The sequence below is a fragment of the Colius striatus genome, chromosome 2 (genome assembly GCF_028858725.1).
Source record: "Colius striatus isolate bColStr4 chromosome 2, bColStr4.1.hap1, whole genome shotgun sequence".
NCBI lineage: Eukaryota > Metazoa > Chordata > Aves > Coliiformes > Coliidae > Colius > Colius striatus.
Window position 1 is genome coordinate 17,242,535 of NC_084760.1, and position 15,565 is coordinate 17,258,099.

At 37.3% G+C, this 15,565-nt stretch overlaps 1 protein-coding gene across 1 annotated transcript in view; it reads right to left on the reverse strand.

The window, feature by feature from the left end:
- Positions 1-4,964: 4,964 nt before the first annotated feature.
- ADGRB3 (adhesion G protein-coupled receptor B3) overlaps positions 4,965-15,565 on the reverse strand; it is a 463,861-nt gene continuing 453,260 nt past the window's right edge. Inside the window, exons 28-30 of the mRNA XM_061989823.1 lie at positions 13,932-13,967; positions 7,063-7,167; positions 4,965-5,153 (exon numbers count right to left, since the gene is read on the reverse strand). Of these exons, the coding sequence (XP_061845807.1) occupies positions 4,965-5,153; positions 7,063-7,167; positions 13,932-13,967 (330 nt within the window). The remainder of the gene's footprint in view (positions 5,154-7,062; positions 7,168-13,931; positions 13,968-15,565) is intronic.

Below are 15,565 nucleotides of genomic sequence, written 5' to 3' on the forward strand. Positions count from 1 at the left end.
TCCCTTCCAACCCCTACCATTCTATGATTCTATGATTCTATGACTATTTAGGTGTGGGTTTGTAATCTGAAAACGGGTAACTATGGATTCTACATCAGAAGCCTATATAGTCAAGAGAGGAAACTGAATTGGTAAAAGTTATTAGCTGCTCCTTATAGGAAATAACGAAAAATGAACAAAACTAGTTCAGAAGAAACAAGAAGAGTAGTGCAGATAATCTGACTAACTCATTGACACAGGATAGTCCAAAGCAGCCTATGTTAAACACATTTTTGTCAAAACTAGATAAATGTCTTTCTTTACCTTACAATTCTAATTAATTCACAGAACATTCCAGTGACAGTGCTATGGTTAATAGTGGTACCTATCTTAGCAGCAATTGAATTCTTCTTAGTAAGGTTTATTTTGCTTTCCTTGCAACAAAAGGTGAAAAAAGTAAGAAAAGTAAATGGCAAAGTAACAAAGATTACAGCATTGCACTGGTTGAGACCTAGCTCAAAATGAATCACAGCTCCCCAAACACATATTCAACTGGGTATCTCTCTATTTACTTTCCTCAGCACATGAAAACGGACTTGATTGCACAAGAGAGCCCTATTACACTTTCAGAGGGAGGGAAATAATGTTTGCTCACACAAACTGCTTCCCGTGGCTTATCCAGAGATATAGCACAACCCTGAGCTAATTCCTGGGGAACTGAAAGTCTACTATCAATACACAATGTCTCCATCTGCTGATTGCTAACAGAGATTTCCATATTCTTTTGCATAACCTGACAGAAAGCACACTGTGGAAGCTGTGACAGATGGATGCCTGCTTCCAAGCGGGAAACAGACCTTTTGTTAAATTTGGTGTCTAAGTACAGCATTGCCTAGCAACAGCGTGAAACAGAGACAAGCCAAAGCACCAGAGAACATTTAACCTGGTAGGGCTTGGGGATTGAGGTTTTTTTGTTTGGTTGGGATTTTGTTTGTTTTCAAAAGCAACTACCCCAGTTTAACCCTGTGTAAAACAGTATTAGGTGATTTATGTCTTATGACTGTAGAAGCAAATGACACTCTTACAGGAGGAGTGTCAGGACATTTCCCAGAGAAGAGCACCATTTCACTGATTAGATAAATTATAATTATCTTATAATTATTAGTAATTATAATTTATTATATAAATTCAGACCCAGTAGCGAATCAAATGGAAAAGAGCCTTGTCTATGTCTTGTTACAGCTTTGTCCTAAATCTTCATCATCTTCGTATTATACATATCCCAACGTTAAGCCCACTGGTGCTCCAAAGGTATGTCAGTATGGCAGCATTGCTGATCTTCCTCTCATCCCTTGCAGAGTATGAGCTGCAGTTCAATAACAACCAGTTCAGACTTTACATCCCCAGAAGATTCTGGGTTCAATAACATTACATTGGAAAGAGCCTACAGAGCAAGTAACTTTGTTAGTGCTTTTATGACAGCAATACTAAACCTCTTTACATAGCTTGCCATGAAGTCATGGATATCTTGAACTGTTGAGTGAGCTATGGCTGCTCAGCTAGATTTCCTGTACTGCCTCCCTATACTGAAAATTTCAGGCCATATTTTGTTTAGCATTGACTCGCCAGAAGAAAATCTTTCTCTGTATATGTATGTAAGAGGAAGACAGAGAGAGAGGAACTGCATATGGTCTTACATAATTACTAATGTGTATTTAAACTGCTGAGAAAAGGAACACTTTGGAACACTTTAGAACACTCTCCCAAGAAAGTGTTCTCTTTTTCAGTACAAGTCTGGGGAAAATGTACTTTAAATTGAATCAAGGTAAACTCTAGACTGAGCTCAATTGCCTCAATATACTCTAGAGCAAGCTGCAGCAACATTTGTTAGCTGAGCCTTCAAACACCTGAACCTTTCTGTAACTGCAGCTGGAGACAAGGTGAAGTAGCACATCAGTGGCATTAGCTCACTTTGGCAGGCAAATGCAGAGCCCCCCCTCATCTCCGCATGTAATAAAATGCAGGGAGTTCTGACTCAATTTCTATTTGCATATAATATAATGCTGAGCACCTCATCAGTGCACTACCAACATTTAAGTCAGGGCATACAAGTTTGTGCTGTCCTGCTGGGTTGAGTCTGACTTGTACCATTTCAGAGACATTGAGCAGCAAACTGCAAGCTTGTGTGGCATCTTGCTTATGCAAAATAAACTCTGCTTTAGTATAAAGCGGTCAGAGCAGTAGGAAAATACACTGGGTCTCAGCACCTTCTTAATATTTCTAAATATGAAATATATAGAAAAATTAAAATGTCTATCACTTTCTGGGCAGGGCAGCACAAGCTCTAAATAAAGAGACACTGAACATTGCTGCTCATAGTCTGAAAACATGTCTGTGGCTGCTATGTGGTACAAAAATGCCCAGGCTACTGCTAAACCTGAATGAACTGGGTTATTAATAACGGCACAACTGGGTCAGCAGTGAATTGAGTGCAGACTGATTTATCATGTTTCCTGAGTAAGTTTGCAGTATACCCTAAGCTTCTGTGGTTGTAATAAGATGGCTACTGAAAAGGACTCAGGTAATATAAAGCTTATGTAAATAATCTCTGCATTATAGTTATTGATTTGTATTATTTTTAGATCAATCAAGGAGGATATGAAAGCTTATGTCTGAATGTATGGGCCGAAGCCTCCTGATTTTCTGATTTGGTCTCAAAAATTAGAAATGTTGTAAAACCAGATGTGCTTGAGAGATGTCTACCATACTGGATGAAATCCTCAGAAAATGTGCGGTCAGGAGGATGGAGCCAGGCTCTTCTCAGTGATGTCCAGTGATAGGACAAGGACAACAGGTACAAGCTGGAACATGAGAGGTTCCAAAGAAACATAAAGAAAAACTTCTTCCCTGTGAGGGTGAGGGAGCACTGGCACAGGCTGCCCAGATGGGTTATGGAGTCTCCTTCTCTGGAGACACTCAAAACTCACCTGGACAAGTTCCTGTGTGACCTACTCTAGGTGGTCCTGCTCTGGCAGGGGGGTTGGACTAGATGTTCTTTTAGGTCCTTTCCAACCCTTAAGATTCTGTGATCCTCCTTTGTCTTTATCTAAATGGAAAATAAACAGTTTCTACATTAGAACTTGACATAAAGCAAGTTTTTCTGTGTACTATATCTGATGTCAGGCGTGTGACGTTAGTAGTCTGCCAGTCTTGAACATTCCTTTTGCATCAGCCTCTTGAAAAAGGGCCAGTTCTAACTGACAGATTTATTGCAATACTACAACATCTAATTTCTAGGCACCTAAACCAGCTAATGGACTTGATACTAGGTTGGTAGCCAGTTATTTTGTTTGTGCTGAAGCATTATATTACGGAAGCCTATACTCTGCACGGGATGCTCACTCAGAGTAGGCCAAGTTAGGCTCCTTTTCATGACTTGACTAACTTATTATGGCCTGGAGAAAGGATATACAAACTGAAACACTATTGTGAAGGTTGGTCCTGCGTACTTTTCTCTCAGTAGATGAGTGACAATCTCTTTCTACCAATGGTCTGGGTTAAGTTCTCGCTGCCAAGCCTCTGTTCTACCCTTTTTTCTTCCTAAGCAGGTTGTTGTTCATGTTTTCTTCCTCTCTAAGAGCCCTTCAGCTAGTAGGCTGCAGCATATTCAATTCCTTATACCATGAACTAAAATAATTTTCGAACCTTTTTTCCTCAAAATATGGCATCTGAAGATTTGAGATATCCTCCTTTCCCTCTCCCATCCTGCCTCCCAGCTATGCTGTAAATGAGGAGAGATCTTAAAAGTCTGCTTTTGGTTCTAAGCACAGAGAGGGCAATTTAGTCTTTTTGTTCCTAATTCCTTAGCTATAATTTCAACATAAATCACGCTCTGCTTTTGATGTATAATATGAAACACACAATTATTTTTTTTTGTCTAAAATACTTCAGAATCTTTTATCTTCAAACTATTTCTTGTTGTTACACAGCAACAAGACCATGCACACGACGCAATGATTCTGGATCAATATTTTCTTCAGGTGCTGTGCATTGACTCTTAACTTATTTTCTGTTATTTGTCTTTCTATAACAAGAAGAAAATTCTTATAAAACAAGAACAACTATAACAGTATCCTGACAAGTCCAATTGATATGGTACATTGTCACAAAAGAATATGTAACAAAAAGCAGAATGGCTATACAAACCTATTAATATGCTTTAGAAACTGTGCAGGAGCTAGAACAACATACTATTAAAACTTCAAATACATTTCCAATAGATGTGTTTTTAAAGAAAGCTTTATAAATATGCAAATTTAAGATAAGCAAATACAGAATAAAATGCACTAAGAAACTGATATGTAGACAAAGGTTTATTTACACCATACAACATTTTAAATATTTTATACACAGCTGCAGCAGAGAAAGCTACTCTGAGCTTTCCAGAGAAAACTGCAATAATAAAGATGTGAAATATATTATTCATATAAAAGTGAGATTATTACTTTATTGCATTTAAAGCAATGAAGAATGTAGCTCAACAGACATTCATTTAATGACAAAAACTTTGCTTTTATATTATAAAGTAAAAAGTGTAGTAATGGCCAAACAGACTGTTATAAACTTTAAAAACTGCATAAATATATACATTGTGCTTCATGGTGAAGTTTTTTGAAAACTAAACCAAATGAAGCTGTTACAACATGAATCGTTGCTTGAGGTTTATCTATAAAGATTACCTTACAAATCCATTCCACGGGTACTTACAACACACGATGGTAAGAATTGTACACCTGGTTCTCCACTAGCTGCACTAGTGGGAGTATACTGTACGAAAAAACCACTGACATTTGGCACAGGAAGAGCCTGACATAAAGTAGTCACAAATGTTCAGACACGAGTGTCAGGATTCCCAAAGTCTCTTTATTGTCAGTGCAATTAATTAATTTTTTTGTTTTGCTTTTGTTTTGTTCAGTTTGTTTTCGTTAAACTTCTGTTTGAAAGTCACCTTCTTGCACATCTAAAGGCAAGTTCAGACACTTCTCCCATTCTGCTGGTCTGAGTTCTAAAGCATCTTTTGCTTCTGTGTCTAAAACGTTTATCGTTGTATAGTGTTGGTAGTCGCCTGTGGTTTTGAAACTGTCCCATGGAGCCTTGCTTGGTGCTGAGTTCTCCTGAAGACCAAAGAAAGAAGAATTAAAACCAAGGATGAAATATTGTGTTTTCCATTTATAAGGTTGATCGCTAATGTGCTGCTATGAGACATAGAAGCCAGAGAGGGGAAAAGGCTTTGCAGGGAGCCAGGCTGGCGGGTGTTCAGCACCGTTGCGACTCTTTGTCTGTAAACAATCAAGACTTTGGCAGGCTCCTTACCTGAGCTGACAGCTAAGGCCTTTCTTTCACAAAAAACAATGTATGTGAGGAATGGCTGAGTGATCCAGTACCAATAGCCATCTTTTTAATAGCAGTTGTGTAGAAAAGTGGGAGAGGGGAAGGGAAGGTAATTGAAAAGAGCTTGATGCCTGAAATATGGAGTGGCTTGAAACAGAGATTGACAGCTGGATTTTAAATTGGGTCAGGTGCACGACAGAACCACAGAAACCTAGCTCTTGAAAAATGCTGTGAAAGACACCTTGCTTTACAAGCAAGGATATCAGGATTAACATGCTGAAAGCTGACTTTTTCACTGAAGTAGGGTTTTTTTTTTAATGATTAGTTTTATAGGGTAAAGGACATTATAGACTAAGACCAATTCAGTTAGTGATTTCTACTCTAATATGTTGGGTGGGACTTTCTGCCTGATCCACAACTATCTTTCATGAGAGGTGCAGGTCTCCCTTGAGATTTATGCCATCACTACCTGTACCATGGTGTAGACTAAGACACTTGAGGCTTTGTAAAATAGCCTGAGATGCCTATATTTAGGTACCTGGATCACATTCTGTCTTACAGATAGACCATTCCTCTTAGGCAGCTTTTATTAGCAAACCTTTCAGAAACATAGCACTGATGCGAAACAGAGTAAACACAACTCTTCCACTGAGATTCCCTTTGAGATTTTAAATTAGTTCAAGCTTTACATGGACAGCAAATCTCAAATAGGGGAGTGAATGCAAACTTTACATGTCAGCAAATCTCAGAAGGACGGGTGTGCAAGAACTGGATGCAATATATGCATATGACTGCATATGACAACATATGACTGCTACAGGTTCATAAAAAAAAATCAGGGACAAATTTCTGCTGGTTTAAGATGACATAAATGACGTAAATCCATTGGCCTCACATCTGCTTAATACTTCTTCTTCATGTCTGAGAGCAGTTCTTCTGAAAAAGTTATAGAATACAATGATTCTAACTAAGTTCCATTTAATATACAATTTCCACATGAAAAGATTTTATATTAAATAATTACTAATCATAATATTACTGCTAACAAATGTGCCACACTAGATTAGCCATCTTAATTAGGCAGAACCAACTATTTCCTTGCTCTCATTATCAGATGTAGTCAGGGTGTTTTGCATGTGTGTACAAGCATGTGTATATAAGGTTGAATGATGGTGATAGCAGAGTCAACTCAGGGTGATTTAATTTTTGCTTTTCCCATGGCAAACATTTATAAACCTATTATGGGAAAGACAGAGCATTACAGAGACCCTGTGTGCTTTCTGGACAGTCTCACGTATAGGTGAATCTAGTTGGACTTGTTTGTAGTAGCTAATTTAATATCTACTTGCCTAGCTAGAGGAAAAGCCCTATTGGCCAAACTACATTAGTGAGCTGCTTCCTCTATATAAAGACTTGGGAGACACAAACAGATTTGGAATCTGTTCCCTACAGTTCAATTACTTGTCATCTGTAATGATGTCAGTGAGTTAGTTATGGTCTAGTTGTAAAATCTAATGAGTCTCATCATAGGTTAGCTTACTGAAAATATCTTTTGTTCTAATTTCTGAGGCTATCTAAAGGTAGTGCAGGGTAAGATCTTCTTGGGAAATAATACACAATTAAAAGGGCTCTTGTTTCATTGTTGTTATTAAGGATCCATCATATTTTAAATATCTAACATGGAAAACTTACCATACTGCCTGATTTTGGTACATCCCGAAATCTGTCCAACGTCTGAAATTTCTGATTTAACTCTTGAAACAATTCCATATGCCTCTTTCTTGTATGCATGACCTTCTGCAAAATGGAACATAATTGCTTATATTTATAATTGAATCTGGGCCTTTTTAAGAGAAGCTTTATTTCCCCCAATATAATCAAGTAAATTTAATTTGGCAGGGTCACATTTTCCCTGCAGACTGGACCAATGAAAGTGTTGCACTGAGCTTTCTCTCTGCCCTGTTTAATGTTCTTCCTGCGTACTGGGTTTAGCCCCCATTTACTGAGTTGCTGAAATTAAGGGACATGGTTTTGGTGCTAGTCTAGAAGTATTTTGAAAGTGATGGCACTTTCTTAGAGGGATATTTATCTTTTTCTCTTTTATGGGAACACTGAATTCAGAAATCTTGGCCCGCAATGGAAAAGCCTCAAATGTTAGGTCTTTTTAATTAGACATCTTATTTAGATCATCACAAAATGCAGTTGAAATTGCATTCATATTAAGAAAAGTACGTGTCATGGACTAGGCCGTTGGAAACCACTCTTCCTGTAGACCATGCACAAGGCACTCTTCCACAAAAACTAATTACATCACTCCAGTGCAAGAAGTGGGGTGCCCAAACAGCCCCCACAGTTGGAGGAGACTCTCTGACATTTATTTGCCTTGGCAGCTACATGGAGAATGAAGCCTGTTTTCAAGTCTAGATGGTCAAACCTACCATCTGCATTGTTTCCAAGCAGGTTCATGCTCAGGTATGGATTCAGACCAGCCTCTGGAGTGAAGCCGAAAGCTGCTTACTGTTCAACCAATCTCATGGTTCTGTGGTCTGAGTGGACAGGGGACAGGAGGGACTGAGAATGCTTCACTTCAGTCCAACAGCAGATGGGCACAGCTTGGCTTTTCTTAAGCTTTTCTAACTGCTTGAACTTGAGTTAGTGCCAAGACAGCAGTCAACAAAAAAGGTGCAGGACACCAGCCTCTATGCATGTCCGGCTCGATTTTCCCTGCCATTGTATATGTCAAACCTTGCAAACTCATGTACATAGAGCCAGAGCGTGACCCTTCCCAGCAAGTAATGCTTCTGACAAGTCAGGGTTAGTACCTCTTAAAATGGATCGGCAGTATCTGACCCTCAAATAATGCTTTACTAATATCACTTTTAGCTTTTAGCATCCATTTGCATTCTGTGTTTATAAATTTCACGAAATGGGGCTGCTCTCTCAGTCATGCATTTCCACTGCTGTGCTGCAATAACCATATCATCCTTAATAAAGCTTCATGGTTGCTTGAGAACTCGTTTCACTTCTGAGAACATGAAATTGGCAACATTATTCACAAAAAAGACATGAGCTACAGCAAGCAGTTAAAGACCTATTAACTTAATGTGAGTTGTGGGGTGAAGAAGGGAAACAATTTTGTAGGATTTGTTGAGGAACTCCTTGCAAAACGTAATTTAACTAGATATAGCTGATCTAAATTTATGGGGGAAGTTTCCTGTAAGTGACTTCCTAGGGATTCTTCTAAGCTATTGCTGTTATGGTAGACAGGGATATGTAGAAAATTTCATATAGAATTTAAAAAAGAAAGGTTCTGCCTCAGAGATTATTATTGGCTGAAATAAGGAGACATGGTGAAGGGAATAAAACGGGTTTAGTGTGTTAAAATACTGGCTGAAAAAGCAAGAAATAGCACATGACTATGAAACAAGTATCTCAAGTTGGAAACTTTTTTAATAGAAAGCCAGGAATATAGAGAATGCTACTTTCTGATATTTCTCTGAATCGTGTACTCAAGGATTTGTTAAATAGCTAGTGTGAAGAATGCAAATGTCTTACTTAGTTCATTACATTATTCCTGAGGAGAAGCAGGTGGGAGGAGAAATTAAACACTTGCAGTGGGAAGTCTGCCAAAAAAAAAAAGCTTTACATTTTATTCTTAATAGCAGAATGACTGGTATGCACATGTAACCTACGGATCTTTTAGTTGCTTTGTGTTTTCCTGGCTTCCATTCCATAATTCCTACCCACTGACACCCGCCCCTTCCCACTGCTTATAAAGAACAAGTTGAACTGAAGGTGCAGGAAATTCGAACTTTAATTCTCCTTTTCTAGATTTCTTTCAAATTCCTTCTTAGAAAGCACCATCTTATCTCTTTGCTAGAAAATATGCTCTGTTGGGTAACTTTCTCTTTTATGAGAAAAAAACACACAAAGTATTTTGGGGGTTTCATTGTATTTTCACTATTAAATGGACAACATGGAAAACACAGCTTTATCAATCTTAGAAATACTTAAATTTTATCAATAGAAAACTGGAGACCTGGACCAATTTAGACTAGGATGATTGTAGTTGCACTAGGACCTGAATGGAATGCAAAAGGAGCTTCTCACGCTGCCCTCTGAAAGCAGACCTTCTCTGGGTACAGTTGGGGATTTGCCCATTTATGTCGCATCCCCTCTGAGCTGGCCACCAGGCTCCAGGCACACGTTTTCTTGTGCTCTTTCCTGCAGGCTCTGTCACTCTGGTGCTCCCCATGTTAAAGAGAGTCAGACTGAACTGATACTCCCTCCATATTCCTGCCCCCACTCACAAGTAACATCAAATGTATGTTTTGAAAAGTCCTGCTCTCAGAAGGGGATTCAGAATGTGGATGGCTATCATCCAGATGGGAAGGATGCAAACATAACTCTGTACCCAGTTCTCTTTATTTTTATTTATGACAAGGTTTTAACTGAACTCTATCTCAAGTACAAATATTCTCAGGAAGACTTGTGGTCAATTTCAGGAATTAGTATTAATATTATTATTATTATTAATAATGTAATTCAATTTGACTCAGAGATTTTCTATATTGTCATAGGTAAAAATATTTTCTGTCAAATATTATATCAAGTAGCTAAGTGAAAAGAACAGACGGGGGAATGCCTTCCCTATAAAGGAAACATGCTGTGTTTTCAAGATGTTATAGGTATGATCAGTTGCCAAACCTAGGAACAGGAAATGCTGTTTCCCTGCAGTCATACTTTCCTTCACCTTTGTCTTTGAGAGACAGCTTCAATTTAGTAAGAGAATGATTTTAAACTTTTGTGTGAGTTCATAGTTTTGTTATAATGAATAGTTATTACAGACGAAATTCTCAAAGAATGTAGCTCCAGCAATTCATGAGCAATTTTGCATTATTGCTGATGAGAGTTTGCTGCTCTGTGGAAAGAAAACAAGACTTTCTGATACTCACACTTGTCCTATATATCCTTGGGTGGAGCTCAAAAAGAGCCAGAGATTACTTGAATCCTGGGGAGGAGGGTAATAAGTCTCTTTTCTGAATTATTTAGCATAAATTTTATTACCAGAGTAAATTCAGTGAATGCCTCACTAAAGAGGAGGGTGATATGTATGGCTGGGGAAATCCAGGAGTCAGACCTTCTATAGAATTTAAAGGAAACTGTGATGTTGAATCCTAAAATACATGTCAGTAATTCTGTTTAATTCTCTTGTATGTTTTTATAAGTGTCAGTGCACACCTATTATAAAGTCCTCCTGGGAATTTCCACAGCATCTGTATTTCTGTTCAACATAATTAGAATGAATTTTATTTGATCTGACAGCTAAGTATTAGTATTGAACCTTCATAAAAAAGCTACCTGTCCAGCTTTAGGGAAAAACAGAACATAATGACTGGGGTTGGAGGGCACTTAGTTGGGGTTACCACAGGCAGCAGCAAAGATCTAAATCATCACAACATTGATTGATTATTCTACAAACTTGAGAGTTCAAATAGATTAGCCGGTGTTTTACAAAATCTAATAGTAGACAGTATATTATTTATCAGTAATACTTCCTGCCTACTGACTAAACCTGGTGTGTTACAGTCTGTCTTCTTTTTTCTACATAAATAGATCATTTAAGAATGCAATAGTAAACATTTTAAAAAGGGAAAAAAGAGACAAGTGGTCCAGTCCTTGAGAGACTCCCCTCTAAGATCTATGATAAGGGATGGCCAATTTAGATGACATATTTTTCTCACTCCCTTTTCTTTTACAGGATATGTAAGCTTTCTGTAACACCACCCTGCAGTCACAGGACTTTAATTATTTATAGTTCATTGCACAGGCCCTTAAAACTACAGCTGTATTCCTACACATATTGAAAACAACAGGGACTATTGTAGTCTTTTTTTCTTTTTTCTTTTAAATAGTGAAACTGTGACTTTACTGTAGTAAGCCAAACATGTCCAAGACCACTCTCTGACACCACCTAACACAGAATGTTCTCTACAAAATTCTCTTAGTTTCCAAAATAAGAAGTCTGTAACCAAACTGCCTGTTGTGAATGGTACCTATGTTGCACTGGTTCCCTACAGACATTACAGGAATCATTTGGAGGGAACAGGGTGATCCAGACTAAAATAGCAAAGATCACTCCAAAAATTCTCTCATATGAAACTGGTATTTTACCACATGGGAATATTCCCACACATGTCTTTAGTAAGATAGGCATAGCCTGAGGGTCTGTCTTGTATAGATAGAGACATGTGTGAGAGGTTGAGAGTGTAGAGACTGCTGGGAGTGTTTAAAGGAAAAGGATGGAGGGAGCCAAGCCTGACACAGTCTTGTCCACACTGCATATTTAGCATTTGTTATGCTCAGAACCACATGTATAGCATTTGTTATACTCAGAGCTGTGGAAGGATGTTTTCTCAGAGAGTGCCAGCTGGCAGTGGTCATGGACAAAACAGAGAAAGTGTTAAACGTTTATGTAGTATGGCCAATAACTATAGCTTGACCTCACCTTCAGGCTCTACTCTATTTTGCAGTCAAGCTGCTTTGAAGTATCAGAATAGCAGTGTTTTGGCCACACAACACTATCTCAATTCTTTTCATCAGTAAGTCTTGCTGAGCGAAGGAATCTGGGTAGCTATTTGAACATTTTATGGCTCTTTCATTTTGCTTTACCTCAGCCAGCCAGTCACATTATGTGTAAGAACACAGGAAAGCCCACAAGCTTACTCAGAGGAAACATAAAACAGGGAGGTGAGATGGGGTTAATCTGAATCAGTACTTCCACAACACGGGAACAATTGGCACAGTACCATTGTCACTCTCAGTTCCTCAGCAATGACTCCCAAATGGTCTCATCCTTCCCTTTTTATGAACCAGTGTGTTTCCCTGCATTATAAACATACTTTAAAAAATATTAGGCCATGGAGCAACAATGCTGCAAACAAGACAAGAAAAAGGCGTAAGCATCTTAAATATACTATGTAAGTCTAAAGAAAATATGTAATTGGAGGCCAGATTCTTGCGAGCAGAATGTGTACAGCATTGTAGTAGTTATTTGGTGTCGGATAATGCTCTCCTGGGTGACAGGAAGAATGTGTTAGTATCTGTTGCCACAGAGTGTTCTCATCATGAAAAACACGATATTCCTACCTTTTGACAAAGAACAGTAAAATTTACAAATCTTTACCTCACTACAATCTCAAAACTTCTGTTGATATTGCTTGCATTTACTTTTAGAATTGTTTGCTCATCAGAATTTTGTTGTTGATTCATGTTTTTCTTCTTCCTTTCTATGCATTTATCCTAAAGCATATTTAAGATAATATTTTATTTTCCTTAAACTTGTTGTTTGTCTGGTGCACTATTTGAGATGCTACTGTCTCTGCTGAATGCGTAAGGTAACTATAGTCTCTGGGGAAAAAGGACATAGGAGATTAAGGCATGATGTTTACCAAGAAGCCACAGTCTGAAGCAGAAAATCATCATTTCAGCAAAAACAGGTCACCAAAACAAATCTTCCTCTCATTACAAGGATTCTATGACCACTGCTCTGCCTGTATTTTGATAGTTCTCCCTTCTTCTCCTCTATGGACTAGAATTTGAAATCTGAAAGTACATGTGCTGTACTTACAGCCCAAATAATAATAAAATGCTTTCATTTCCATATGCAATCAAAGAGGGTAATTTATGGAGTTAAGGCTAATGTATATTGATCACTGAAAGTTAAAGTTTAGCCCAAGATCTCTAGGTTCCATGCAAATATTATGATTGTTCAACTTCTCTGGAGGCACATATAATGAATTATATCAAACTACTAACATGCATAAACAGACAACCTATGCAAAAATCCCAAATCCATAAATTATTAACATCCCCTTGAAAACTACCTGCTGTATTGCTTCAGGTAAAGAACAGTGAAAAAAACCCTCAAAACTCTAAGACACTTAATCATACCGACTGAGATAGAAGAAAATGATCATTAACTAGCACAAGTAAACCTCATTCAATGGGATCTAAGTCTGAAATTGTGGATATTGAACCTGAAGAACCTTAAATGAACTTGATGTTTTTGATGTAGCATGTGATCCATAAGCTTTGACAACTGTAGCACTTTATCACTCAAAATTTGACACATTCGTAATCACTGGTATTGAAGAATGAGAGATAGAAAGCATGATTGAGAACCTCTTGAACAAAGCAACCTTCTGCAACCACGTGGCCTGTCCTACAGAAGTGACACGATTTTTCAACAGGGAGATAGCCAACCAAAAAAAGGCAAAAGCCAAACCAAAAAACCCAGATGAAAATGAAGAGGCAGAGAATTAAAAAACTAAAACCATGATGGTTAATATTGCAATATGACATTTTGATCTTGGAATATTTTACAAACAAGTTGCACCAAAGTAGTTTTAATGAATTGCTCATCATGTTCTGTACAGTATCAATTGAACAACCCAATGACATCTATTATGTCAGAAGGCTACAATCTGCTAAAAATACCCACTTCACATTTACTTTAGGAAAATACTTTTAACAATCAGTAATAATTCAGCAAAACTTACTTCAAAGTCAAGGTCCGAATAACGTGATTTTCTTCTCTATTAAGCAGTAAAAAAGAAAGAAAAAGAGGTTGTATTAACAAGGGGACTATTCACCAAATCATAGTAATGAGTCTAAAGTAACATTCTTCTCCTATCAGATATATATTAAGTATTCTTTGAGAAGTGATAGATTTAGGATTAATTTAGGATTAACATATGATTTTGAATAGAATTTTTTAGACCATTATCGTATTCTTGCCTCTAAAATAAACCAGACTGCATTTCACCGGGGTGCATAACGTGCATGTTATTTGCATGCAATTGAACCTGAAGGTCTAAAAAATACACCAATTTCAATACTTGGTGTGGTATTTGCAAATGATCATCATATTTATACTTTTTACACAGCTATCTAATGATTTGGATTTGTATAGGTATGCACAAATTGATTCTTTCCTACATCAGGCTTACATTGGTACAACTCCATTGATTTTTAATGGAATAAATGATAGTAAAATCAAGCTGAAGCCATCTACACCTTCCATAGCTTCAGCTTGTTTGTTTGAAATGACATTCTGGATGGAGAAAGCAATGATTTTGTTTTACACTTGTGACAAATCTGATTCAAAGCACTTGATATAAAGCAAAAATGATTTACTAGTGAAGTAATCACTTTTATACAATGCAACAGGATACGATTGCTTAGATAGATCCAAATAATTTAGTACAGATTTTTTTACAGATTCTAAAATAAACCAATTATAAAGTCAAATAATACCAGAAAAAAAAGCAGAAACACTATAAAGAAGAGATAAAAATATCTTTTTTCTCCTAAAGTTGGAAATTGAATGGCTTGCAACAGAGTAAAGAGATGTAGAAACAGCAGTTGGTAGAGCTGAGGAAACGAGTGCAAAGAATATGTGAATGGAAAGAAAAGATACATTCTGCTTCAGGAAGGAGAGTCAAAGGAAGGGAAAAGTACCCCGAGAAAAGAAAAGGCTTGCTGCTATGATTTAACCCTAATTTTTATGGTAGGATAGAAAAGCTTTATGTTGTGGGGAATGAACCTTTTCAAATTGCATCTGATTTCTTCAGTGAGACAGAAATCAAACCCATTAAATCATGATGAATAATGGTACTGACTTCATTAGATTGATTTTATTTGGTTTAACAAACATGCAGGTTTTAATAAGCTGTTCTGTTCTCTTGTGATTGAAAGAAATAATTTGACAAGCCTTTCAGTTCTAGAAAGTTGAAAATGTTTGGTATCTGAGCCCTTGATTTCAACACTTTGTGACATAGTCTGCTTTTGTAGTAAAAGTTTGATGCTCAGTCCACAAGAATAAGAACAAGATCCCTGTAGCACTTTCAACACACTCTGATGCCTACAGAGTATAGAAAGCAGTATAAAAGAACAGTCTATAAAATAATTAAACTGATGAACGAAAACAAACTGTAGACAAGCTATCTTTAATCAGTAAGGCTTGATTTAACCTAGCACACTTAAAGGAGTATTGAAAAAATAAGTTAAGACTGAAATAATAAGTAGCATGAAAACAACAAAGGTCTTGAAGATAAGAAAAATATCAGGACATTCTGTCCAAATTCTTAAAGTAGTTAATTTTTTCTCACTCATATTAAGGGAGCCATGGTAC